The sequence below is a fragment of the Paralichthys olivaceus genome, chromosome 2, assembly GCF_024713975.1.
Source record: "Paralichthys olivaceus isolate ysfri-2021 chromosome 2, ASM2471397v2, whole genome shotgun sequence".
NCBI lineage: Eukaryota > Metazoa > Chordata > Actinopteri > Pleuronectiformes > Paralichthyidae > Paralichthys > Paralichthys olivaceus.
The window spans coordinates 22,668,442-22,694,504 of record NC_091094.1 but is presented as its reverse complement, the minus strand read 5'-3'; the positions used below and the strand labels follow the sequence as shown (position 1 = coordinate 22,694,504).

Sequence of the window (26,063 nt, the reverse complement as noted above, 5' to 3'; positions counted from 1 at the left end):
CTAGTGCTCATTGTTTTTTTCAAGTGCCAAGAGGCCAGGACTGAGCTGTGCACCAACAAGGGAGAGCTGAGTCTAAACCATGGCCATTCCCCGCCATTATTGATCAATCAAGTTAATTCTCATGTTACAAAAACTGTGTGATGCCAAATGTACGGGGTGACTTTTCACGACTCTGGGTGGCTTACAGTCAGATTGTGTGAGGATGCCCATAGCTATGTAATGCCTTTTCATTGTTTGGTAATAAATGTTCATTGATTGTACACGAATTGACTCCTTTCATATCTCGGGATAAACGAACGCGAAAATAGGTCAGAGAGATTTGTTAGTGACATGTCTGCGAAGGAAACAAACTCTATATTATTTTGATCTAAAAATCATGTCTGACAACCTTCGTTTGTGGCTTTGAGAGCCATCTAGTCTTCAACATGGCACTCTTGATAGTGATAATAAGAGAATGAGTCAGTGATCACCATCTTGTTTGTGGGGCCATAAGTGACCATGTTTGAACCAGAGCGAGGAGCGAGGGCTGGATGTGGCTGATGACTTTATCTTTCTGTCTGCTGGTAGAGAGAACATGAAAACCATTCAACCACTTATACATGTAGTATAATACATACAAGCTCGGAGCCCAACAGAATCATTCATCGTTTGTGGCTGAAGAGGGCGCTGTCAGTCAACTGATGTTGAATTGTGTTATAAGTGAAATTGAATTGGCCTTTTTGTCATTTAAAGGACCAGTGTGGTTTTTGTTGCATCTTCAGGCAGTATGAAATTCATATTTATTTTTGTTGGTCTGAACCTAAGAATGATTTTGATTTCATGAGCTTAGAATATACCCTTCCAACTGATTTTGTGGATCGTGTCCCTTTCCACAGTGTCCACCATGTTGTACCACCATGTTTCTACAGTAGCCAAGAATGGACAAACCAAACACAAGCCTCTTAAGAGATGGCCTTTCACATTTTCACATTACCTGAAGGACACCCCAGGATCTACTGCACTCTTAGAGGCTTGGGGGAAATGATGCAACTACAATGCAACTACATCCCAAAGCCTGGTCCTTTAACTGTGCTGCCTTCAGGGCTATTTAAAAGATACCATTAAAAATAATCAGGGTCAATGTCAGTTCACAGAAAAGAACATATAATTGGTTTAGTTTCAGGCAAATTTATAATAGTTAAAATTATGGAATTTTGTGCATATTGTTGGTGCAAAGACCAACTGAAACAATAGAACAAATAACGTTTATATCATTAACACAAACCTCACGTGGAGCAAGTTCACTGTGTTTATTCAGGGTGTTCATACCAAAAACAGCAGTTTTCAATCAACAGTATCAGTCAGGAAAATATATATCCATTTACCACTTAAAATTAATTAATATACAAAGATTTTAAAATAATTATCTAGTTAGAAAACCAGTTTTCATCAAAACGATGGTCATTGCTCTACAAGATTAATCCTTTACACATAAATCTCATATTGTGTAAAGTGATCCACAGATAGGGTCTAGTTCGACTACCTATCCTTGTTGCTACGGAGATCAGTTGTCGAGGGGTCGTGTTGAATAGTCTGATGCAGCATCAGAGCGAGCAGACCAGCTCTGTTGGTCATAGCAGTCCTGACGTTACGCTCCTGTTCGAAGAGCTCGTCCAACTTGTACCACTGTGGAGAACAAAAGCACAGGTTAAAGCTGAGGATGAGTTAGCAAAGATGGATGATATGACAGCTCCCAAAAGCGAAGCCAAAGTATCTCAATCATCCTCTGGTAGCTGGCTGCAGTATAGGTCATATATCCTGCCTCCTCAATGTAATTTGATTGGACATGTGCCAGAATAAAATGTCAAAGATGTTTTTTGTCATTTACAGTAGTTCTTGTCTGACAGATGTTTTGTCCACGTGTTCATTTTTCTAACAGGTTTCATTTTAATTATATATTTGATGATATATAACTGGGTAAAACATCATGATTGACATCTGAGACTGGCTAACGATTGTCCAACGCATGTATCAACAGGACCTCAATACTGCGGCTCCGCACCACGATCCCTACTGTGCCGACTCTGGCTCCAAATGAAAACTTACGCGCAAGATGACAGCAGTAATATACAGGATGAGTCTTCCATTTTTATGTACAGTCTATGGTTAGCACCAGCAAGTCAGATATTTATCACTTCACTCATTGTTGGTCGAGGCCTAGAGTCCTTTATGATTGAAAATCTACAGAAAAGTTCTGAGCCTTTGGATCAAAGCATCGTTCGTGAAGGTCGACTTACCACCCTGACTCGCTCCAAGTCCACCTCAGCTCTCCTCAGCTTTTCCCAGTTGTAATGTCTGTTGCATTTCCTTTTGGGGACTCTACAATATTCTCCTGTCAGTGCAAACACGTTCTTCACCAGAGGACATCCACACACCTCATCTACTTGGATCTGGGCACAGCAGGAGAGAGAAACATCAAATGTAAAATGGGAAACTCTACCCTACTAAAAGTTAAACGCTTTTACTCTCAATATTTTCACGTTTTAGTTGGTAGGTTTAGTGAGTAGTAGAAATTATACTAAAGTTTAGAGGAGTTCACTGACCTTGGGATCTCTGGAATGTTCTGGACACAAAACCTGAAGCCTCTTACAATACGTTTTGCTCTGGGGATTGTACACATCACAGAAGAGTCTGGTTGCTCTGTAGAAAAAGAAATAGCTGGTAAATTAAGTGAATCAGGAAAATTTGCTAAAGCACTGAGTGTATTTCTTTTTTCTCACCCTTCTATTCTTGTAGGGTACATGGAGCCAAAGGAGGTCTGACTCTCATACTGTCAACATATTAATGAGGGGAAGAAAACTGTCATCAGTAGTCAATATTCTTTTGATTGTGCTTATATGAGATGCTGAGAGGCAAAAAAACACAAATTAAAGAAATAATCACCTTTGCATAACATCTCTCCATATGTTTCAGTGCCACCTTTGGGTTGATGGGATGACTACAGGACACACAGAAAATCTGCAGATCTGTGTCCTCACTATCACCTTCATTCACCTGCAACAGGAGAGAGAACAATGTCATTACAGTGTCACCTCTGTTCTCTTTCTGCAGCATCAAACAAACAGAAATGTCTGAGACTGCAGTTTCAAAGCTCGTCTTCACTTTCACCAGAGGGACGAAGCTGTTTCAACAGACTAGTGTTGCACCTATGAGGTTTTCACAGCGTCATAAATTGTATCACACATATCCCAGTATAACTGCATCTATCAAATCATTATTTTTGTCAGTCAATAGAATATTATACACATTATGAACAAAATATGCACATAACTATAACATGTTAGCACCTTGTGGCAGATAATATCAGTATAGGCCCCCAAAACTCGGTCAGGCTCTAAAAAGTAATCTGTTCTAGTAAAAGGTGCAGAGTGCAGGCTGCTGCCAGCTCACCTCCTCGTCCTGCTGGACCGCCTGCTGCTTGGCCTTGGCAATGATCCCCTCCAGTTCGTGGAAGCGGCGCTCCATATCGGTGAGGCGCAGCCGAGCGTTCTGCTGCTCCCGGCGGATGCGCTCCAGCTGCTTCTTCCCATGCTCCTCGGCAATGCAGGGACTCTGCTGCCACTGCTGGATACGCTGAGGGAGGATCTCATAAATCCGGCTGTCGATCAAAAAGCAGATTAATCAACTTCAGTGCAAAGTCAAAATAAAAAAACTAAATTAGCAGTTCTGATTACACTTTGTAGGTTCCCAACAACACCTAATGTAATACTGACCGATCAGAAAATACAGTTAATCAACTACTGCAGCATTTATCAGCATTTAAATAGGACTGGATATTAATGCTGATTTCCTTAATCAGGTCAAATCTGATTCCCTGAAATATTTGTCCACATCACATGTTGGGCTTTGTATTTTGTCCAGCTCCTCAATGACTTTATATTCTAACTTTGCAAACAAGCACTGCCTTTAGACTCTGCAATTTACTGTATATAAAAATATAGATCTCTGGGTTGTAGTAATTGATATCAGATTATTTAAATGAGGATTGATTTGATTAAATCAGAAAAAAATTGAACTCAGTATCACATTTAAAACTTCTAACACTAGGTGGAGCAGTAGTACAGTCATTTGAACACAAACAACTGATAATAGTTAAACCAAAAGGATTTGGACCATTTGCTTCATTCTAAGCAGAGGTATGAAAACGCCTCCATTTACTGGGTCAGTATTAAACAACCTTTATTTCAATTCACAACATATATTGGTTGTTCTAAGCTGTACCTTAAATTCAGTGTGTAGGCTAATGGTTCCCCAGGTAAAAAAAAGTTAGAGAGTGAGCGCTCTTACTTGGCAGCTAATTTCATGCCACATTCCTCAGAGCAGTATTTGGAGCTGGGTCTTGCTGCCTCCACACAGGATGGTCCAAGACACTGACGTTGCCCTCCGCTATCCCGTAAATCCCCCTTCTCACTGTGCCTGGTTCTGTCTTTGTGCTTCTGCTTCTGTTTGTGGCGACGGGACTCCTTCTGGTTAGATTCAAGAAAACAGGTAGTAGACCAGATGTTACCAGATGTGTTACTACAATTTACGTTGTTCACCGTCTGACAGAATTGAATGTACAAGAGGTATCAAGTCTTACTTTTTTGTCTAACTTCTTTTCTCGTCTCTTGACGTGTTTCACCTTCACTGCTTTCTTTCGCATGACAGGACTGAATGGTGGCTCATCATCGTCATCAGTGCCCCATGCCTGGGTGAGAGGAGAGCAGCCACTCAACATTCAGTTCTTGATTAAGGTTTTATGCAGATTAAGATATGCAACAATATCATGTCAGCTGCTCTGCTACCATGTTGTCGTCAAGTCCTGCTGACTTGTACTGCTGGTACAGCTCTGCCTCGCTGTCGTAGTCGTCAGAGTACCGTCTCCTTCTGTGGTGGGAATTTTCCCTCCTTTCCCGCAAAGAGAATTCCTCATCCTTCACACGCAGCATTTTCTGTATAAAACCAAAAGCAACAGGTTGTACATTTTCTGACACAGCCACAAGGGAGTGCATAAATACATCAGAGATCAGTGAGCACTAATGGACTCTAGGATTGCTTTCAGATTTATAGACATTATGGACATAGATATTCTTCTGAACTGGTACCTGATGTGAATGATTCATTATTAGCATGTGATATAATCTAATTTAAATAGAACTATCATCTCATGATTGTATGCCTCAGCCACACAGTGACTTTGCATTAAACATCTATTTCTGTCCAGCCTCCAAAACGTAGTAATGACTTTGGAGTAATTTATTAGAAAGGGTATTAAAGGTTCAGTGTGTAGAATTTAGCGGTGAAGTGTCATGTTGCAGCTGAATACCCCTCACCTTACCCTCCCCTTCAAAACATGAGAGAGAACCTGTGGTAGCCTTCAGAAAAATGTGGTTTGACTGGCCTTGACCCTTGTTCGCTAAAATTCTCATCAGTTCATAATGGAGTCTAATATTGGTGCCATATTATAAGAAATTCACTCCTCAGATATTGCGTTCATTGAAGCAAAACAAGACGAAGATAAAGTCACTCACCCTGGCTCGGACCTCACATTGCCTAAACCTGCACTTCTGTCTGATTTTGTTCGGGCCTCCGAACTTCTTCATGTCCTTACAGAAGTCACACTGGGTACAGTCCTCAGTCCGTCTGCAGGGCTCACATTCCCCACACATTCGAACTGAACGCTTCACCTCAAAAAAAATCAAGAATTAACATTTCGAGCCCCTGCTTTTTAGGACATATATTTACACATTCACACAATGCTGAAAAATGAGTAGCGCTGTAAATAGTGAGACTACATTAGGAATTATTATATATAAGTATTAATACACAAAAAAAACTGCAAAAGACTTATACCTACTATTTTCTATTTTGAGCAATTTAATTAACTTCAAGACCAACAGAAACACTATTGAAGGTTCTAGAGGATCTGCATGAAATTATCAGACATGAATTGTTAACCTGATATCAATACATTATTCTTCAAATATCATAGTTATCATTAAAATCAGTATACAGTATACATAAGTCCGTGGGCTGAGTCAAGTCTGTATATTCTCAAAAGTAAGTTTCAAAACTGTAAAGAAAGAACGCAATTCAGATCATGGACGTTATCTCAACATCTTACTTTTGATCCACGCCTCCTCTCACTCCTATAGTCAGGGGTGCCGGGGCTGCTGTAAACCCTTTCAGATCTGTCAGGCTCAGAATCCCTATCCTTGCTTTTCTTTGATCTGTACTTTATTTCCAACAAAGAGTTTTTATCTGCAAACAGGGAGAGTAACAAAAAGTCTTATTCATTGACATTGTTTGAGATATATAACACTTCTCAAGTGTGTGATAAAAGAAGACATTTTCATCACCTCTGCATTTTATGCAGTACCATTCCCGGATTGCCTTTGCCTTCTTCTCTGTGATGTTAATGCAGTGGCCGTGGAACCATTCATTGCAGTTATCACAACCACTGTCAGTAGAAGTAAAAACAAAAAAATCAGCTTTGTGCATCACTGTATCTATAAACAATAATCCACTGATAGACACTAGAGCAGAGGTGTTGTGAACGTACATCATGAAGCAGTTGATGTCAGGTTTCCGGCAGATACAGTAAAGTGGTGCATTCTCTCCCTCCATACTACTGGTCTCAGGCCCTGGCATAGGGTCGTTGTCTGACATTTCACTGTCCTGGAAAGCAGAAGACAAGATAAACCACATCAAAACAGATGGAGGTTTAGCTAACAGAAATAATCGCCGATGCAGGATACAGCAGAATAAATTGTGTGTATGTCTGATGTGATTACAAACTAGGCACAAATGTATCATCTTAATAACTGTAGATTGTTCCTACACTGGTAACACAGTGCAGTGTACTAAACTGTAAACACTTGTTATCAGACAAGTTTGCATATTCCATTATACTGAAGTTAGTGTTTGTTACTGTGAGCTCTATCATTAGCTAGTGCAGCCTGGAAAGATAACTCGATGTGATGAAATACAGACACAGTTGAAGTATTAGCAGCTGGTAAACACCCGAGGTTAGAGTCAAACAACGTGTACTTTCGTCGCTTTGTTTACACACAAACATAACGTCACTAAACGTGCTAAAGCTAGCTTCAATAGTTGTTAGTCAATTAGCATCAGCCAGATTACAATTCACAGAGAACATGTGTGGGCTAACTAGCGTTGCTACACAAACTACACACAAAACTGTCAAAGACAATTTGTATTTTTAAATTCTTCTTCAAGAGGGCTTCAATATAAACAATGAAACTGAGGTCTGATCAAAACAAGCTCCCGTCGGATGTGAAGTTTAGGCCGTGTAATGTATTGGTGCCCAAACTAAATGAGCCTACCTAGCCTAAACGAGAGCTAAATGCATATGTTGCAAATACTTACCATGGTGTTGAACCTTACACTTGTGATCGCACTACAAATAAAATAAAACAGGCAACATAAATAACAAAAAACCCACAAGATGTTAGCTCGGCAGCTAATAGTATGCTAAGGAGGCTGACACCGGATGTGGCTTCGTTCACAATCGGGTAAACTCGTTGCTGTTCGTTCAAATGTCACTGGTGATTGGTCAGTGTTCTTCTTCTCTGAAAAAGTAGCTCCCAACTTTACATCTTTCGCCACCTGCTGGATTTGTATCAAATTACGTTTCCATTCCGTTCCACCCAGTCTATGGTTCCACCTGGAATAATAATAATAATAATAATAATAATAATAATAATAATAAGAAGAAGAAGAAGAAGAAGAAGAAGAAGAATCAATTAAATAAAACCATTATTCACTATTAGATTTAGGACACAATTTAGGTTTAGCTGTGTTGCAGTCTAACTGTGCGTAAAGGAACTGGGCTGTGAGTGCTATCAAATCTATTTCATTATTCACCATAATAATTGTATATTTTTTATTATTATTTATTTGTTTGTTTTGATTAATATCTTATATTGTGTTTGAATTTGAGTTTAATGTGGGACCATTCAACAAAGAAAGGGGGGGTGGGATGGGAGAGAGAGAGAGAGAGAGAGAGAGAGAGAGAGAGAGAGAGAGAGAGAGGCTGTTGCAGCTCCACTGTTGCACAGAAAGGATGTGTTGTGATTAAGGCTGCATGCTGCATCACCTACTTCACCTAAAGTAAGTACAATATATTTCTTACCCACCTCCTACTGTGCATAACTACACATTGACAGAGCAGACTTTCTGGATTTCTGTACATTACATGTAAATACATCTGGTTTGACTCATTTAACTTTCATTATACTCTTTTATTCTTTTATGACCTATAATAATTATAGTATACAAAATCAATGTGTTAATTAATGACAAATATTAAATACTAAAATGTAATCAAATACTTATGATAGATGAACTACATGTGTTCCTCCTCTTTAAGGGCTCATAAAACAATCTGTCACTGGAAGGTAAGTATTGCTTCAAGACATGAATAATTAATGAAAGCAAAATCTCACATTCTCATATAACTGTCAGGATAGCTGTGTGCCAAGTTTCATCACTGTTAATGTTTCCAAAATGGAGATCAATAATAGATTAACTTCCCTGCAATTTCTAAGTTGTCCACTCATCACAAACAGCAATAAAACCCCAGCTATGAATCTGACTCTGGTTCTGTGGTTCACAGAATAATTAACTTGTTCTTTTACTTATACATCACATTATGAGTGAATTATTTCTGTTTGAAAACAAAACATAAAAATCAACGATTCATGTCTTGTCAGTGATTGTGTTTCTTTCTGTCCTGAAGTATATGATGCCATGATGGATGACAAACTGAATTGTGCAGATGTAAATGAAAAAGTGGAGGATGGGGGTGTTGACAAACTACAGCTCCATGAGTCCAAACCCACCGATTTACAGGCACACATTAAAGCTGACTGCGTCTCTGCAGGTGAGAGATACTGTGAGTGCTGGGCAGCAGTTTCACTGTTGGTCCTTTTTATTCTTACTGTACAGAAGCTTTGACTGAAGTCTCTTGTTTTCAGAGTCCACTGAGGGTCTTCTCTTTAAATACAAATAAAACAAGAAGTACCTTAATCCATTATATTCCATAGAAACCTAAATCCTCTTTTTTTATTTGCATTAATTTAATTTAAATTTGAAATGTACTTGTTGTTAAGCACATTGTAACATTGGAATGAAGCTTTATTAATAATGTTTATACGTTTCTTATAAGAGTGTATTTTCTTTTTAAAAAAGTGATGTAATTTCTATGTACCTCGATCTTAACTGCAGCTGTCAGAATTGTAGTGGAGTAAAAACTACAATATTTCCCTTTCATGTATAATGAAGTCTTTTATTAATCAGCTTGAAACAGGTAATAATCAAGTGAAAAAACATAAGCGCATACTTAGGATAATTTATTTCCACCACATGATTTTTACAAGGCAGATTTCCTAATGATTCATTGATTTTGTTTATGTCTGCTGCAGAAAACCCTGTAGACTCAAACTTGCACGATAAGCCGAAAGGTGGACTGTCCAGGGAGGTGCCCATCTGTAGCCCCAGCTTTGTAGAGAAAGAGCAGCCAAAGCCTCTTTGTGCCCTGCTGCCACCCTCCGTGGAGGGCTGCTCTGTATATGAGGATCATGTGTTCACATCGATGAGGAGTCAAGAACATCTCAAGACCACAAATGTCCACACTGTGCCAGAAGAAGAGGGTAAGGACCCTGAACTGTGTCATCTCGTTGCTTCTTGAAAGGTTTTTCTTCCTCTAACCTCTTTTCTTTCTCACTCTCTGCCCTATGTGAGACCTCTGTGCTGCTATCCTCCTGGCGTGCCTCTTCTGCCACCCACTGGACTGCCTGTTGGCCACTGTGAGAGGGTGCAGCGAGTGTGTCTGGTCGTTGTGTTCATATCTGTGTGGCTGCGGGCCCGCCACCCTACAGCCTCTCCTGGACGTCACCCACCACTGCGACCTCTGCAGCTGTCTGGGCGTTCGCTGTTTCCTCTGCGAATGCCCAATCTCTGAAATCTGCCTCCAGGCAACAGAGTGTCTGGACCTCTCGATGGAAATCTCTCAAATGCTCTACCACTGACAACGTCCGTGAAAAAAAGACCACATCCAGTATGGACCAATGAGAATCATTTATTTGTTAAAATCTTCTGAAAGCCAACTTGTAGGGGCAAGACACAAATGTTACATTTATGGTTAACAGTCAGTGTTAGCACTCAAACATACGTCAGGGTAAGAAATGGTTAATATTATGGAGAGTGATTAAGAATAAGTTGAAATAGCTGACCATAGATACTTGACCTTATGGGACTGGGAACGACATAATTAGCGTAACAGAGCAACTCCTTAAAGTCACCTTAACGCCAATCGATGTCACTCAGCACTATGATCTAGAGTATTATGATTTGTAATGTGTTCTGGTTTTACCACAGCTCAAAGAATAGTTCAAAATGTAACTGTGTCATAAACTTGGGAGGTTGTGCTGGAAATAAAATACAGTACATCAGTGTTAAAAAGACAAACCCAACAACTACACATATGCAGGTAATTTCTCAAACGTTCATAAAGTTGTGTTAAAGCATCTGACACATTAGATGCCTTTGTTACATTTGTGGCAATTTCATAGAATAATAATTGCATTGCAGGTTTTGACACAAAAAACAGTTATACCTTATTGTTACATCAGTGAGACTAGTGGTTGGTTTAAAAGAAGGTCAATGCCTCTGAATTCATACTACTGTGATCAATTAACAGACATATCGATTTTGATCATCAAAAAAAAGCCACAATCTTGGTTGAACATGCAAACAGGTTAAAATAATTTGGTGACCATCAAGGTTAATTTAGACAAACCATTACTGACAACACAGATATTAGTCAGGAGAAACTACTCATCAAACTATTATTCAGGTATCAAAAAAAACATGTCATGAACTACAGTACTATTGTAAAAGGATAAAATTGTTCTGCACTGTCTTGCATTTCCACTGACTGAGTGGATATATGTAAAAAATAAAACGCTGAAATGTAATCCGTAGCTACTCTGGAAGAAGTCCTGCTTTGGCTAACTAGCTGCAGCAGCAAATGATTCTCCACTGCTCTTCATGTTGAGTACAGATACATGAGCTGTCCACTGTATGTAAAAGGAATACATACAGACAAAAAGCTCTCATAAAATGCATAGACTGCCATACAATAAGGTGCAATAAAATTGCTCAAAATAAAATATTCTTATATACAATATGCCGTAAATATTTCACAATGTGCCAATCCATTTTACAAAGATCCCTTCTGAAGCTGCTGGTGAAACAACCCAACATTGATGAGTGTGCGACTGCTATTAACAAACCCTGATTCCAGTCAGTTAAAAAATAAAAATAAAGACATATATTGTGTGTTGGCATTTCTTAATAAGTTTGTTATGCCATTATTGTCATGAAAAAGAAACCTCACAGCTTTCTTCCCTATAAATGAGCATGTGCTGTAATAAATTCAAGCAAACTCTATATCCCTGTTCAATCTCAGAGGAAAATCTTAAAAAATATTTAATAATCTATCCTTTCTTAATGCTAAGTCCATGCCTTATTCTATATACAATATTCCATTTCATAAGATTGCATTTACAAATCTAGAAATAATTATCTGACCTGCTCCAAATATGAACAAGAATAATTCGGTCGGTATAGCAAAGAAAAAAGATTCAACAAGAAGTTACTTTCTCCTGATGTTACTTTTGATCTATATGTTAGCTATTCTGGATTTTCTAAATTCAATTCTATAGTTCTACAAACAGACTCACGGTTGTTTTAAGATAGACTGCACTTCCTGACATTCTTGTCCCAGAAGAAAGTCTCACCGCTACACAGGGCTCATCACAAGTCCTCGTCCATTTCAAGGCTGCTCCTGCGACTGCTGGTTTTAGAGGCACCTGGTGACAAAGGGGAGAAGAGTGGGTCCCCCAACCTATCTGGAGACAGGGTGCAGCCGTCGTCCATAAGAATGTCTCCCAAGCCCACGTCAGGGTAGAGCGCTGAGCCTGAGGGGTCGTCCAGCTCGGCGAAGCTCAGGCTGCCAATGTCCAAGGGGCTGCTCAAGGTGACTCCTGCAGGAGAGTCCGAGGAGGGCGGGGACAGGAAGGAGGCAGGCAGAGGCTGTCCAATGCCCCCTAGACTGAGGAGGTTCTGAGAGGACGCTACTCCTGCATTGAGAGGCAGACACTGGCCAATCTGTGGGACCGGCTGCTGCTGGAGCAGAGAGGGGTCGGAGCCCAGACCAGAGGAGATGCTGGTGGAATTGGAGAGGCCATGGAGCCTTGCCTGCATTTCCAGTTCCTGAAAGGAACAGCAGCACATTCACATTCAGATGCAGTCTCCTTTTGCATGTTAAAAGTCATTTTTCCTACAAAATGCATGATATTAAAGGTACTTTTCTTTTTTTTGCAAACAGGATTGATTAAAGCTGCACAAAACAATGAGAGTTGAATCTTTACAGCAATCTGGCCCTACCACTAAAACATATTATTGAACATTTTAATGAATGAATCTTTCAATGCATCCTTTAGTGGCACAACAACTGTCCATATGTACATGACATGACTCTCATCCAGCCCCTTTCATTATGTTTTCATTGCCGTTTGTTTGTCTGTTGAATCCCGGAATATTTTTTCACTTCCTTTAACATGCCGAGATGGGCGTTAGCCTTGGCAGAAGGATGTGCTCGCTGTGTACCCTTCTAATTAGCATCTGACACCATTACACCTGCAGGTAAAGCCACAAATACATGAGATGTACTTAAAAATGTCCTAAAATCATGAGCGGTTAAGATATTTTAGGGATCACAGCACATGAAGTCTGCACTGAGGCAGGTTTAGAAGCAAGCTAACTGTAGCTATAATGACTAGGTAGAACATTTCTTTGCAACAGAGTGCAGGTTCCCTCCACACATTTGCTATATCGTCTCTGGAGTATGAAAAAATTTGTTTCACCTGTGCTTGTGGTGTTCATGTGTATCTCAGTTCAAAAGGCCACACATCAAAACTTTAAGGAATCCAGCCAAATTATCTTTCAAACCTAGTTAGGCAAATTCATAGCTTTTGTATTTCTTGGACATGAAACACAGCTGACCAATAACTACTGACCTGGATGCGTAACATCAGACTGTGGTTTGCTTGCTCCAGCTTTTTCTGTCGCATCTCAGTGTCCTTGGCTCTCTGCTGCTCCTTCTGCAACTTCCTGATGTAGTCCACAGAGGCCTTCAGGATGGTGCCTTTATTCCAACGCATCTCTCTGTCGTCATTGCCATATCAGTAAAGACCAGGAGAGAAAACCTGATTACTTTTTATAAATACACAACAGTTGTAGGGATTCAAAACTGAATTTCAAACACTACAACTTCATCTATTTTAAATGAAGAAAACGAGTGTCCTGAAAAAACACATACAACTTACGGGTCATTTGACTTGGGTATAAGCGTCCCCAGCTCCTTTATACGGTCGTTGATGTTGAATCTGCGCCTCCGCTCGACTGTAGATAAGTTAGAATGAGTCGACAGAGAGGGAAAGCAATGACACGCAATTTTACCTCAGACAATCAGTTGTTACTATGCAAGACTCTGATATTTGTTAAACATGGACATGAGCAAACAAAGAGATCAGATGAATAATCCTGGAGTTTAACCAAAAAGCAAAAACATAATCAGAATGTTTGTAACGTTCCAGCACTGCATGTCACTCATGTTCCAACTGTATAACTTCCTGCTGTTGCATAGATAGTGATCTAAACTATGTTTGGTAAAGCTTGACTTACTGAGGTTATGGTTGTCCTTCTTCTGCCTTTCTTTCATTAGTGCTTTGGTATCTGCATCTAAAAGACAAAATCGAGTGTTTCATACCATGAAATGTAATCAAATGTTTCACACACAAAAATACAGTATGGTTGTGAAAGTATGCTACCGAACCTGTTATTTCCCTTTTAATTTTTGGAAGATCAGCAGGGCAGGAGTTGCTGACCGTGAGAGTGGGTGCAGCCATTCCAGGGCTATGGTACACATCCAACAGATTTCCTGGGAGCTTCAGAAAATACACATTAAAACATTATATCTGGTCACTTAATGACATGAAACTAGAAGCATGTTAAAAAAGGATGTCCTCCCTATTTCTCTTGAATTGTTCAGAGCTGCCAGTTCCTCATTACAGAATCAAAACTGATTTATGAGGCATCAAGCAAATGCTACTATGTGATTAGAAGTCAGCCGAGGCACAAAAAACAAAATCTTACATTTTAAAACTAAAAAATGCAATAAATTCCTACATATTACAGCCAAACAACAACACCCAGTGCTATTTCAAAGGTCACGGAACATTTTTACCTCAATTTGCTTCTTTTTCTTTTCCTCCAAGAGCATCACCATAATCCTCATTTTACGTTTCACAGTAAAAAAAAAATTTGGCAAGCCCTTTCTTATCAGAAAAATCTGCTGTTAACCTGGCAGCTTTACCGTGCACTTTTCTATGAGCACAATCCACTTTGTCTCGCTCCTCCCGTCTTGTGTTCTCTGCCTTTACCCCGCCCAGGCAGCACTTCTGTGACGAATAGTATCTGAGTGCCAAAAGTGTATATTTGCTCCGACGACTTCAGAATTCCACACAGAAAAAAAAAAAACACTCTGGGTCTAAAAAGTTAATGCGACAGAGCCGCCTGAAATCGACAGTGCTATTCTGTCATTGTAGAGTTACAGAAGAAGATGTGAACTCCAGAGGGAACTTAAAAGAGGAAGTACATTGTTCTGCATACCGTGCTAGGCAACTGAAGACCTGAGTCAATCAACGTAATGATGTCGTCATTAAAACTGGATTCAAGACTAATGATGTCGTCGATCACATCGTCAATCTAGATAAAGCAGATGAGAGAAAAAACAGATGGTCAAAAGGAAGTAAAGCCCTAAGGGTTAAATGTGTTAAAGTAATCAACATTACATGTATGTGAATAGTACACTTTGTAACCTTAAACAGTCTGAATTGAAGCTTGAATACCAACACTTCAGATTTAAACCAATGTAACAGCTCTGAGGGGGCCTGTTTCAAAGGCAGGAAAGCATGCAGGAGGAGGACTTTCATGGTTAAACAGTGGGTGCAGTATTTAACATCTTATTGTGACAACAGGTCAACAAGGGTATGATGAAAAAAGGCATGCATCATTACAGTGGGACTTTTGGGCATATCACTGCAAACAAACAAAAAGCAATTTAGCAAGAAGTGAGCAGAAGCCTTAAAAAATAACCACTGTCATTTTGCAGAAACGCAACTTTTGACAAGGTTGTGTAATCTGCTGTGGGAGAAAGCCAAAGCCACACACAAGAACTAAAACCAATGTTCAGGAATCTTCTTACTTCCTCCTTGTTGGATCCGATGTTGAGCAAAGCCATGGGACTGTTGGGGGCACTGCTGGCCATTGGGGCAACTTCAGGAGCAGAGCTGGACTGTGGCACAGGGGACAACCCCAGGGTCTGAGTAACTGCATTGTTACCCAGGGTGGTGGAGAGGTACTGCTTCACCTGCTGCCTCTGTGCTTGCTGGATGTGGTACTTGGTGGGGTTCTCCAAATGGGTCTGCACCTGATCATTTGAACAGTTATTAAGGACAGATGTTCCGACATAATCAGACTTCACAAAATAAAGAACTGGGTGATGAACATACAAACATGCTTACCTTTAGCACCTCCACTGGCACCTGTGCTGGAGGGGGACGGGCAGCATTTGGGGGAAGTGTGACAGAGATGGCTGGAGTGCAGTCGGAGGCCCGGAGCTGAGAGGCAGAGGCCTGCTGCTGGGCCTCGCGTCTCTCCTGCTCCTGGGCTTGTTCTCGCATTAGCTGCTGCCGCAGCAACACACGTGATGACATGGCTAAGGAGAACGTTCCAGATCTAAGGATGGAGCTGGAGAAAAAAATAGAACAAAGAATAATTTTAGATACAGTTGATAATACAACTAATTCACAGTATGTCATGAACTCTATCATTTATCTGTAGTATTCTAATGCTGAGGTTATTGGGAGCTATAGAGAGGTCCCTTATACCATTGGTTTCAACAAAAATGTCAACAACTGCATTTGTTTTAGAATATAACAAAAAACTTCTATAGCCATCGTTGTTTACACATCTGATATTCAGTGAACCACACCGAGATAATTTACTCGCAGAATAATTTGAGAAATGTAACATTACGCTACTACACAGATATCATATGTCATTTAAATCACACAATCACAAATGCATCAGGTTCCAGTTTAATACATTGTAATATTTGCTGTGGAAATTGAGATGCTATGGGGAAGTTCTCACTTCCAGAATTAGTGTCTCAAATGCTCTTCTTTCTGATGGCTATTATCTGAATTTGATACTTTTGAAAGCATGACACAGTCTCAACGTCCTGTATTTTAAAATGGTTTTCCACACCATCTCCTCTTGTGAAACTCCAATAGACTGGCTATCACAATGGTCAAGACGTCCCCTTCAAACCTCAACTGTAGTTCACTGAAGTATACAGATGAGTTAGTGGTGAGTAGCATAACTGAACACTGGTGGGCATCCAGCGAACTCCATTTGTAGTTTGACTTTTATTTTTGGACTTTTGATCACAGCAGTCCACCTTCTTTCCTGGTATTAATTTGCGGATCTGCATTCCTGCTTGTTGATACGGATACTGAGCTGCAGGTGAGCTCATCCAGCCTCCTCGACATCATCCTGGTAACTGGTAAAACTGGTAATGGGGGCAATGGCTTGCTATTACTCATAAATTGACTTAGCTCTCGCTCTGTATAAGACGACATGTGTTAAGCTGCTGTGGAACTTCCAGACTTTTATTTTCCTGGTTTCATTTTGCACCTTAGAATGGCGTACAATAATAAATGACCTCACAACCACAGCTCATGTCAACATAAGAAAATAACACACATCTACATAGATAGCAGTGAATCACATACAGTAACATGACTGTATAACTTCTTCAGGCCTTGATCCTTTTTTCTTTTTTAATTCAATTACTTTTTCTGATTTTCCAGGAATTTGGGCACTGCTGAACTTTGTACAAACTCTAATCTAATGTTTGATCTAATGATAGTTTTTCAAATTTCAGCTCCAAACCTCTTCCTCTGAAAGATGAGCTGGATATTAACCACGAGCTCTTACCACACACCAGCATCCATATTGTCTGCCTTTAGTCGCCCTGTTCACAAGCAAAGACCTATATCACTGCATTAGACCGCAGGGATAACAGAGAGTTTTTATTGTACACGGTCCTGTAGTGGCTGCATGGACACAGATTTCATTTGATTACAAGTATTCATGTTGTTACATGTTGTGCATGTGTGTTTACATGGCGCATATTCTCAGTATGGCTCCTTCCCATGGATCTGGTTTGTTAAAAGTGGTCCTTGTCTCTTCTGACAAAACACGCAGCCATCGAACCTGCACACGTTTGATTCCCGGGAAGTCGTTGGACTGGTTTTAGTGGGTTTGGGAACCATTACCATCACGTATAATCAGCGTTTAGCCCGGTCTGCGTTTAGCTGTTTTCGTAATCTCTATTTTTAGCTAGCTCTAATCTAGCGCCATGAGTTAGCGGAGTTCACTTGACAGCTCTGTGCTGCTAATGGCGCCCACAACACCACTAAAGCTGCCTTTCACACCGAGACAGCTTCACGAACACCTTCCACCAGGGAGGCCGATCATTTCTGTCGAAGAGTGCATGTGTATCCACGGATCCTCACCACACAGCCAAGTCGAAATAGGAAGTTGCAGTTAAGCTCACTGGCTAGCATCCGTTAGTTCTCCCCTCAAGCTAATGCTACCAAGCGAGGCGACTCGAGAAAGAGGATAAAAACACGTACTGTGATAGAAGACTTGTTTAACGTGATCACAGCCACGAATCCCGGAAGTCCTCCGCTTTCTTTGCCATGTCGATAAGTCGGTGAATACAGGCTCTTGAACGGTCGCTAGCCGCAGCTCCTCCAGCCTTGTTTACCTCGGGCCGACGGGCTGAGGTCATCCACGTTACCCGGAACCTGACAGCTGTGACTTCACGGCTCTTTCACAGCGGCCTCCATCACTGCTGCTCCAGCTGAGACTTCAAGATGACAGTGACAACAATACACCAGGTGGGATCCCACGTGAACGAGCTTTGTAAAGAGGTCCGGACAGGTGGAGATGTCTCAGGGGCAGATCATGTAAAAACATCACAACCAAACCAAATGTTCAGGATTACTTTAAAGTTTCAGAGTGTAGAATTTAGTGACATCTAGTGGTGAAGTTGCATGTTGCAGCTGAATGCCCCTCACCTCCCCTCCCAAACATGACAGAACCTGTGAGGCCTTCAAAAGGTGTTTCGTTGGTCCAGTTTGGGTATTTGTCCAAATCATTTCAGCCTCTGTAGAAAAGACCCACTCCTGATGTAAATGTAAATATATATATACAGTATATATATATATATATATGCACACAAAAATATATATACACATATAGGCATATATACGTAAATATATATTTTTTAAACAGAACAAAGAATAATTGTAAATACAGATATAGAGAGGTCCCTTCCACCATTGGTTTTGACAACTGCATTTGTTTTAGAATGTAAAAAATTAATTTCTATAGCCATCATTGTTGAAACACATCATAGAGCTGTGATAACAGATCTGATATGAACCAAAATAAAGACAAAACACATAATGTATACTCTTTTAACCTTTTATTCAAATGTCATTCAAATGAGAAGTCCATTGCAGCTGTCAAGGTGTCTGAGAGTTTCGTAGCAATTTTGTCTATAAAGGAAAAAAAAAAAGATCAGTTTTATTTGCATGAAAAAAACTGGATCACAAATAACAGAGGCTGCCAGTGTGTGTATTTGTCTACCAAGTCTTAAAAGTTCTTTTATAGCATTATAGCTTTATTTTTATTTTTTAACTCGCATTAGAACTGAGTGAACTAAATGACAAGATGATAATATATTGCCTAAAAAGAAATCACACATGACTACATTTACATGGAGAGTAACAGTTTGATATATTGACCTAATTCAAAATAAGACATATTTCAATTATGGTATTTACATGAACTACAAATAAAATATTCCATACATTTTCCTGATTACATGTTACAGAGCATAGTTTGATTACAACTCAGGCCAAATGTTATCCTGCCTGTTTTAAAACACTCAACTGAAAGTTTGATGAACGATGCTACCAAAGACCATTTGCCAAAGCTTCACCTTCTTTTTATTCATTCATATTTCATCTTGTTTACACCCAGAGCATGTGTCATCAAGCAGTTGGTAACTGCTGTTTATTGATGTTGCAAAAGGCAGCAAAAACTCCAATGGGACTATTGATTATTTCTTATCTCAAATGACTCTATTGGGGTTAAAGTAATCGGAAAATCCAAATATTGGTGTCCATGTAAATGAAGTCAATGATAAAATAATATGGCGGACACTGATATTTGTACAAACCTGCTCTTTTCTGCTGCTTTTTCCTCTTCTTGCCAGCAGCCAGGAGAGCCTGACCCTGCTGCAGAGGATCTACATGCAAGATATCCTTCAGATTCGGAGCTCTGGCTGCAGCCTCATTTGCGGGCACGTCATTCCTCAACCTCTGAGATTTTATCTCCACTGTCATAGGTCCAAACTTTTTTTGAACAGCAAGATTATCAGAAATAAAAGTGGGTTAAATGAACCACATTTAACAATATATAAGAGGATAACATAGATTAAATTACATTATGCACATTCAGTAAACACTGAAGATGTAAAGGCAGCTTTATATCTCACCTCTGGGTCCTGGTCATCCTCCATAGATTCTGCTTCCTCCTTAAATTCTGGCTCCTCCATGGAAACTCTTTCCATTTCCAGGTCAGAAGGAGGTTCTCCCTGGCCACCCTGTGTCATCCCAGTGGATTCCATGCAGAAGCCCATCTGAATGTCAGGACAAGAGGACTCTGAAACACAACAAAATCAAATCCAACCTTTGAGCAACTGCTCAACAACAATTGAGCCGCTGCATAAAAAGACCTGCTGTTGGACGCAGTCCACAGAACAGAAGCTGCAACACTGAACTGTTCACCTGTTTATTCAAATTACAGTGAAGCTTGACTCAGTACACAGAACCCTGAACTGAGAAAGCAGTTGTTTTTGCCATTGTAAACACACTGGTTTCATGGCAACAATGACACACTGATGAGTTCTAGCTGCCTCGGCTTCAGAGAGCTGGTTGTGTGTTTAATTAATTTTAATTAGTATTGAACGTTTCGTATGTTCACAATATATGTCAAGTGTGAAGCCACTAAGATGAAGGGTTCTCGAGACATGCAAGTCACATACAGACAGATTTGTATTTGCGCTGAAGTGTTTTAAAAAAAAAAAATTAAAAAAAAAAATTCCTACATATCACAAAATTAGCAATGAAAAAGGTTTAATGGTCAGTTCACAAACATGTTCTTATATCCAAGCACGCAGATTATTTCCTCTTAATAAGGATAACAAACTGTAAGATACTCAACAGTTTTTCCTAAAATTACTTTTTCACAAAGAAATCAATTCAAATCAAAGTAGAATGGTGATGTCTGCAGATTATCCAGAGTAAGCAGGATAATTGTTCACTACTATGATAATAGAGATTTGATTGTCGCCATTTTATATTGGGCTTTTTTGCTGACTTGACCAAACAGACACTTTAACTTACCAGCAAGAACCTCCTGATTTCCTTTTTCCAGCTCATCCCAGTCAAAAGCTTTACCCATCTCTGTAACAATCTCAGCGCTGACGTGTGTGGGGAGTGTGTGTGTGTCTGGAGGGTGTGTGAAGTAGCTGATCCTTCCCCTAAATAACACAACATGTGGAAATTTACAAATTGATCAAGTCGTCTGAAAGCTTGCACAATCCTTATTTTGAACCCACCCTGTCCAGTCCATTAATACACTCTTTGCTGCTTTATCAGTATCCGGCAGTCCTCCTTTCCTTAGTTTGCCTTGTCGTCGGGCAAGCAATGCCAAGAACTCCAGGGCTGTGTGAAAGTCTGGAACTCGGTAGTGCTCCATGATCTGTGCATCCGACAGAAATACCGTAACACTGCAGCGTGAAAATCACACATTCGAGCAACGTTCACAATGGTTGTAACCAAATGACACACCTGTGCTTTGTTGCAGCGTCGCAGGATGGCTTCAACAGGTGGAAGAGGATCCACGAGCTGTTCGATTTTCACGCAGTTACGAAGAATCATTGCTGCATCAGTCGTTGAAATTGCCATGACGATGCCAGGGCAATCTAGAAGCTTTATGTGTTTGTCCAGATGCACCTGTTGAAGGCACCTAAAATCATCAGAACCATCAGTAAAACAGGGACGAGGCTCGCTGGGTTTTGCAGGAGAGCAGAATGAACCTCTTGATGTAAACTTACTTGGTGACACCTGGAGTGGCCCCGACATTACACGCTCGTGCCCGTTTCAGACTGTTAATCAAACTACTCTTTCCCACATTAGGAAAACCTACAAAAAAAGATTATGCAAATAATTATTTCACATTAGAGCACTTGACGTCTTTAACTAGAAAAGCCAGCTGTATTGCTGGATGTGTTGCTTACCTACAACACCAACAGTGATGGCGGTCTTTATGTCCAGGTTGCGGCAGTAGTTTCCCAGTAGCTTCATTAAGCAGTCCGCGCCAACACAAGCACTGCTACTGAGGAGCTCTGTGGTGGCTTGGGTCACTGGAACATTACTGCGTTTCTGTACATGTCAGCAGGAAAATAATTGTTTAATCTTTGTTGTGAAATCATCTTATTCCATTAATTTTTAGCTTATCCAAACATAAAAATATAATTCCATACCAAGTTCTTGTTTTGTTGCTGAGTAGATGCTTTGAAAGCCACAGTTGGAAACTCGTTACGTAGGTACTTTATCCACTTCTCCACTATTTCCTTTGACACCAGATCTGCAGTTAAAGAAAATACTTTAAAGTCAAGCATCAATTATTTGACAAAATAAATATGATGACCAGGATCAGTGTTTCCCACAGAATTAATCTGATCTATGACAGTAACAGGGGGGTGCACACGCACAAAGTTCACATATGACGCTGCAAATAGCGCTGCATAAACCAGGTTAACAATCTCTTATTTTAAGATGTTAATATCTGTAAAAAAATATATTTTTTCTTAATTAGGATTCTGTTACAACAAATTACCATATGGTAGGCTGCTACAGTCTAGACAATTAATGGATTACACTGCTGGCATGTTGTCAAATTAAGTTTATTTAAACAATTAAGTCTTTTTAACTTACCAATCTTATTAAGGACTAAAACTATTTTCTTGTTTGTTCCACTTTGAATGACTGCCTGTTCCACCTGAGGACACCTGCAGCCAAGAGGGTCACGTGCATCCAAAACCTCCAAAATCACATCTGCAGCCTCGACAACCTTACAAAAAACAATTCCATGGTAACGCTTGTAAAAGTATAGTATTCATCAGATATGGACCAGTGGTATCATGCATGGACTGGCTGCATACCTTTTTAAATTCTCTGTAATATGCCTTTCTCGAATTCTCATTCTCAAAATTAACATGCTTCTCCAAACTCTGCATCTCCATCTCCTGTGAACACAAAATAGAAAACACGAATCACTCCCACAACAAATTGCATTATATGCAGTGATTTTAATTGGCGCTGAATTTGCACCAAACAGGCTGACACTAACCCTCTGCTCAAAATCCCTCTGTCGCTGTAAGATGTCATGCTGAAAGCTTTGCAAATTCCTCCTCTTCATCAGCTCTCGTTCTCTGGACATTTTCTGCTTTTCTTGGAGGTCTTGGAGCTAATAAGCGAGGATCGATTCCAAGATTGGTTTACTTCAAGAAAACACCTGCAATGTCACCTCAAATATGAGTACACACAGATTTGAAGATTTTACCCGTTGCTTTCTGATTTCTTCTGGTTTTCTGTGGTGGTTGACATGTTGCACAGACGACTGCTCTGTAGTCTTTGTCCTGCCTGAAGTGTCACCCTTTTGTCCATCAGTGGCCTGTATACAAAAGAAGCCCAAATACAGTATGTTGTAAAATAATTACAAAAATAACAAAATTGTCAAAATAATTTAGATTTTTATTTATCCCACCCAAACACACTATTATCCTGTTACTGTGCATCACCTGGGGCCACGTTAGAGAAAGAAAAGATAATATAGCATTTCAGGGGGGGTTTAGATTATTTGAGGGGGGAAATGTGCACTTGTTTTGATGCAGTCCCGAACTAAAATGCAGCAGACATCATTGACAATTAGAAGAGAGGTCACATGAAGGTGTGAATTGAGATGGTCATTTTTTATACGATTAATTGTGCAGCCCAAGAACTTAGTGTTGAAAAAGATGCTTGGTTTAATGATCTGTTTGTTGGTTTGTTTGATGTTAGAAGATTGCAATTATTTCAATGAAGAACACACAGACTACCATGACTCTTGTGGAAGGGTGTGGTATGAGTCAGGGGGGAAGAACACACAACAACAAACCAGGACACACAACAACAATAAACCAAGTCACACAACAATAAACCAAGACAAGACACACAACAACAACAAACCAAGACAAGACACACAACAACACAAACCAAGACAAGACACACAACAACAACAAACCAAGACACACAACAACAACAAACCAAGACACACAACAACACAAACCAAGACACACAACAACACAAACCAAGACAAGACACACAACAACAAACCAAGACACACAACAACAACAAACCAAGACACACAACAACACAAACCCATAAGAAGTCATGACACACAGCAACAAAACACAACAACAAATCAAATGTGTGTGTGTGTTCACAGTAACATGGAGCTCTGGGGTGTGTGTTGTCCTGACACAGAGAAGTAGCCTGGCAGCTGCAGCAGCACAGTTAGCATCAGACACATTAGCACATTAGCAGAGCTCACCTTCAACTTCCCCAGGAAGCCGAGACGCTTGGCTCGTTTCTGTTCTGTGAAACACAACAAACGACAAAGTGCGTTTACGATCACACACAGTTCAATACAGGGCGGACACGTCTGCAACATATTCAACACATACTCGCTTTGGACATGTCGCCACCAGCCCCTCGTTCTCCCACTTCACGTGTTCCACAGCGTGGACGTGCGTGCGAGCGCAAAGACTTCACCCATAACATCCGGCTGAATGTCAAAATAAAAGTGCTTGTCTCCAGAAGCGAAGATGTGGATGAAGAACAGAGAGACACCAACATCTGCAGGATGTAATTCATTTAACGTGGGTGAGCGAGGCTTCTCGGATCTCAGACAACCTGTAAATGACTGTAGGGGTTAAATATATATGAAGGCTCAAGTGAAACAAACCGGGCGAAACGGCTCCGTGCGTTTTGTGCACCGCGGGAAGGATAAACGCTTCACTTCCTGTGTCCGTAACGCAACGCCGAACCACGCCCACCTATCACGCAGACAGTCCAAGCCATCAAGTGCAGGCCACGTGGTGAAAATTTAACCTAAATCGAATTAAAGTGGTAAATCGAGGCATACTTCTTGTTGCCAGTAGGTGGCGCTATCACTACATAAGTATCTAATCGATCTGTCGAACGGTAAATAAATAAATGTCCATTTACAAAACAATGATTTACTTATAAACTTTAACACGAAAATACCACAGGAGCATTTTCCAAAATCTCAGGAAAACCAAAACAAACAAAAGACTGTGAGTATTGATATTAGTTTATATAGTTTATATATATATGTCTCATCCAGGTCATTAATTGTATCTTCAGAAGTTATACAAGTCAACATAGGCAAAAGGAAACACAAGCAAGTCCAGTTCCTACTACACTTGTACAACTTCTGCAGAGATGAGTTGGCTTGTGTTTTGTTAACATAAGATTGTTATTAAATAAGATATCAAATCTAAGTATTTATTATATGATAAATTACTAAGCTGAATGAGTATCAACTTAGCCAGACGTTTAGCCAGTCTAGACATTTAACAATCTGCCATGATTATTAAACAACTAATCTACTAATTCCGCAAATGTGAGTGTGAACTCTGGTCTCAAGATTGTGTGGAGAAAGCTACAATCAGTATTACCACAGGCCAAGCAAACCATGCACTGATGGGAAATACTGTATCTCAATTAATAGTGTAGATATTTGTTATTTGTATATTTTTGTGTTATAAATGCATGGTCTAAAGGTCGTGGTGCAAGTGCATTTAGGGCATTTCCAAGTCCACCTTGATAAATGATGGGAAAAAAGGTTGATGCCCCTTGTGTAGTTCAAAAGTGTTATACTTTGTCTCTAAATTATTGATTGTTTTGGGGCTTCACATCCAATAAACAAGTGTGCCATCTCTCATTCTATTTGTGAGCCAGGTGCGCTTGCACTTAGGCAGACTGTTATTATAAGGGCAGATTTGCCAGATACAGTAGTAAGAAAGAACAAGTCTGTAGAGGAAATAATTTAATTTGTGTGTGTGTTACGTTAGGTGCACTTACGTTCCCACACCTGCCTCTGTTGGTGTATAGTACTATCTTTGTAAGGCATCCTGAAAACATTGAGGTAAAAACATCAACCACACCTACTTCCCCTCAAGAGACAGCAGAAGTGTGCAATTTCACATTCTCCACATTTTTATCCTCTGATCGGTGCTGTGGGTGGAATGTTCACATTGCTTTATCTGAAAATGCAGCGTGTATGAGCTGATACTTGTGCAGTCTGATCAACTGGAAGTTAATAAAAGACATCTATTGTATTACAGTCACTCTTGACTCTAGGAATGCTCTCATTAAGTCAAACATTTCTCTCTGGCTGTTGTTTTGCTACACTCCTGCTGTGGCAGAAGTGTGTGGGAATTTGTCCATAATCACATTGTTTTGTTTATCCTGAGCCGAGGTATGTGTCGGGTGAAGGTGCTGAAATTGTCTAACAAAACCTGGGCATGGTGCTTTTACAAAACCACCATACATGTTCGAAACCCTCTGCAGTTCTATTGTAGAAAGTTTGCTAACATACACAACTGGTCCAAAACCCACATT

At 40.1% G+C, this 26,063-nt stretch overlaps 4 protein-coding genes across 7 annotated transcripts; 1 reads left to right on the top strand and 3 right to left on the bottom strand.

Moving 5' to 3' along the window:
* Positions 1 to 1,274: 1,274 nt before the first annotated feature.
* On the bottom strand, positions 1,275 to 7,593 carry cxxc1b (CXXC finger protein 1b). 2 transcript variants are annotated; one of them, XM_020086316.2, is made up of 14 exons: positions 7,408 to 7,593; positions 6,581 to 6,696; positions 6,378 to 6,478; positions 6,143 to 6,279; positions 5,550 to 5,705; positions 4,824 to 4,970; positions 4,619 to 4,726; positions 4,327 to 4,505; positions 3,430 to 3,637; positions 2,923 to 3,033; positions 2,760 to 2,809; positions 2,583 to 2,679; positions 2,277 to 2,429; positions 1,275 to 1,665 (listed from the first exon to the last, which is right to left on the bottom strand). In XM_020086316.2, exons 1-14 carry the CDS (start codon positions 7,408 to 7,410, stop codon positions 1,519 to 1,521), a joined length of 1,713 nt encoding a protein of 570 aa, XP_019941875.1. In that variant the 5' UTR covers positions 7,411 to 7,593; the 3' UTR covers positions 1,275 to 1,518. The 2 variants fall into 2 exon arrangements, with proteins under 2 accessions (XP_019941875.1, XP_019941876.1); XM_020086317.2 differs by having other exon boundaries at positions 5,550 to 5,699.
* Positions 7,594 to 8,086: 493 nt separating this feature from the next.
* LOC138405233 (uncharacterized) lies at positions 8,087 to 10,329 on the top strand. Its single transcript, XM_069512174.1, has 4 exons — positions 8,087 to 8,151; positions 8,780 to 8,923; positions 9,465 to 9,692; positions 9,784 to 10,329. The coding sequence occupies exons 2-4, from the start codon at positions 8,791 to 8,793 to the stop codon at positions 10,068 to 10,070; spliced, it is 648 nt and encodes a 215-aa protein (XP_069368275.1). The 5' UTR covers positions 8,087 to 8,151; positions 8,780 to 8,790; the 3' UTR covers positions 10,071 to 10,329.
* On the bottom strand, positions 10,101 to 18,216 carry tfe3b (transcription factor binding to IGHM enhancer 3b). 2 transcript variants are annotated; one of them, XM_020086792.2, is made up of 9 exons: positions 17,871 to 18,216; positions 15,693 to 15,918; positions 15,374 to 15,598; positions 14,779 to 14,874; positions 13,943 to 14,054; positions 13,792 to 13,848; positions 13,434 to 13,509; positions 13,125 to 13,290; positions 10,101 to 12,318 (listed from the first exon to the last, which is right to left on the bottom strand). In XM_020086792.2, exons 2-9 carry the CDS (start codon positions 15,882 to 15,884, stop codon positions 11,860 to 11,862), a joined length of 1,383 nt encoding a protein of 460 aa, XP_019942351.1. In that variant the 5' UTR covers positions 15,885 to 15,918; positions 17,871 to 18,216; the 3' UTR covers positions 10,101 to 11,859. The 2 variants fall into 2 exon arrangements, with proteins under 2 accessions (XP_019942351.1, XP_019942352.1); XM_020086793.2 differs by having other exon boundaries at positions 13,125 to 13,272.
* Positions 18,217 to 18,712: 496 nt separating this feature from the next.
* On the bottom strand, positions 18,713 to 24,437 carry gnl3l (G protein nucleolar 3 like). Of its 2 annotated transcripts, XM_069512122.1 has the most exons (16): positions 24,382 to 24,437; positions 24,101 to 24,272; positions 23,968 to 24,011; positions 22,939 to 23,049; positions 22,726 to 22,842; positions 22,538 to 22,621; positions 22,311 to 22,446; positions 21,857 to 21,960; positions 21,611 to 21,755; positions 21,428 to 21,515; positions 21,162 to 21,339; positions 20,930 to 21,072; positions 20,715 to 20,851; positions 19,805 to 19,971; positions 19,487 to 19,661; positions 18,713 to 18,800 (listed from the first exon to the last, which is right to left on the bottom strand). In XM_069512122.1, exons 2-16 carry the CDS (start codon positions 24,270 to 24,272, stop codon positions 18,739 to 18,741), a joined length of 1,863 nt encoding a protein of 620 aa, XP_069368223.1. In that variant the 5' UTR covers positions 24,382 to 24,437; the 3' UTR covers positions 18,713 to 18,738. The 2 variants fall into 2 exon arrangements, with proteins under 2 accessions (XP_069368223.1, XP_069368219.1); XM_069512118.1 differs by having other exon boundaries at positions 24,101 to 24,384.
* Positions 24,438 to 26,063: the final 1,626 nt, after the last annotated feature.

Excerpts from the sequence above, each read along its gene's own strand:
- cxxc1b (XM_020086316.2), bottom strand. Across the intron at positions 3,034-3,429 it reads CGGTCCAGCAGGACGAGGAG|GTGAATGAAGGTGATAGTGA; the intron begins GTGAGCTGGCAG and ends CTCCTGTTGCAG. Across the intron at positions 2,430-2,582 it reads AACATTCCAGAGATCCCAAG|ATCCAAGTAGATGAGGTGTG; the intron begins GTCAGTGAACTC and ends TGCTGTGCCCAG.
- LOC138405233 (XM_069512174.1), top strand. The coding sequence starts at position 8,791 with ATGATGGATGACAAACTGAATTGTGCAGATGTAAATGAAAAAGTGGAG. Across the intron at positions 8,924-9,464 it reads AGCTGACTGCGTCTCTGCAG|AAAACCCTGTAGACTCAAAC; the intron begins GTGAGAGATACT and ends TGTCTGCTGCAG. Across the intron at positions 9,693-9,783 it reads CACTGTGCCAGAAGAAGAGG|ACCTCTGTGCTGCTATCCTC; the intron begins GTAAGGACCCTG and ends GCCCTATGTGAG.
- tfe3b (XM_020086792.2), bottom strand. The coding sequence starts at position 15,884 with ATGTCATCACGTGTGTTGCTGCGGCAGCAGCTAATGCGAGAACAAGCC. Across the intron at positions 14,055-14,778 it reads GTCTTCAGTTGCCTAGCACG|CTCCCAGGAAATCTGTTGGA; the intron begins GTATGCAGAACA and ends TATTTTCTGAAG. Across the intron at positions 13,510-13,791 it reads GAAGGACAACCATAACCTCA|TCGAGCGGAGGCGCAGATTC; the intron begins GTAAGTCAAGCT and ends ACTTATCTACAG.
- gnl3l (XM_069512118.1), bottom strand. The coding sequence starts at position 24,290 with ATGAATTACATCCTGCAGATGTTGGTGTCTCTCTGTTCTTCATCCACA. Across the intron at positions 21,756-21,856 it reads AGCAACAAAACAAGAACTTG|AAACGCAGTAATGTTCCAGT; the intron begins GTATGGAATTAT and ends TGACATGTACAG. Across the intron at positions 21,340-21,427 it reads GCCACTCCAGGTGTCACCAA|GTGCCTTCAACAGGTGCATC; the intron begins GTAAGTTTACAT and ends TGATGATTTTAG.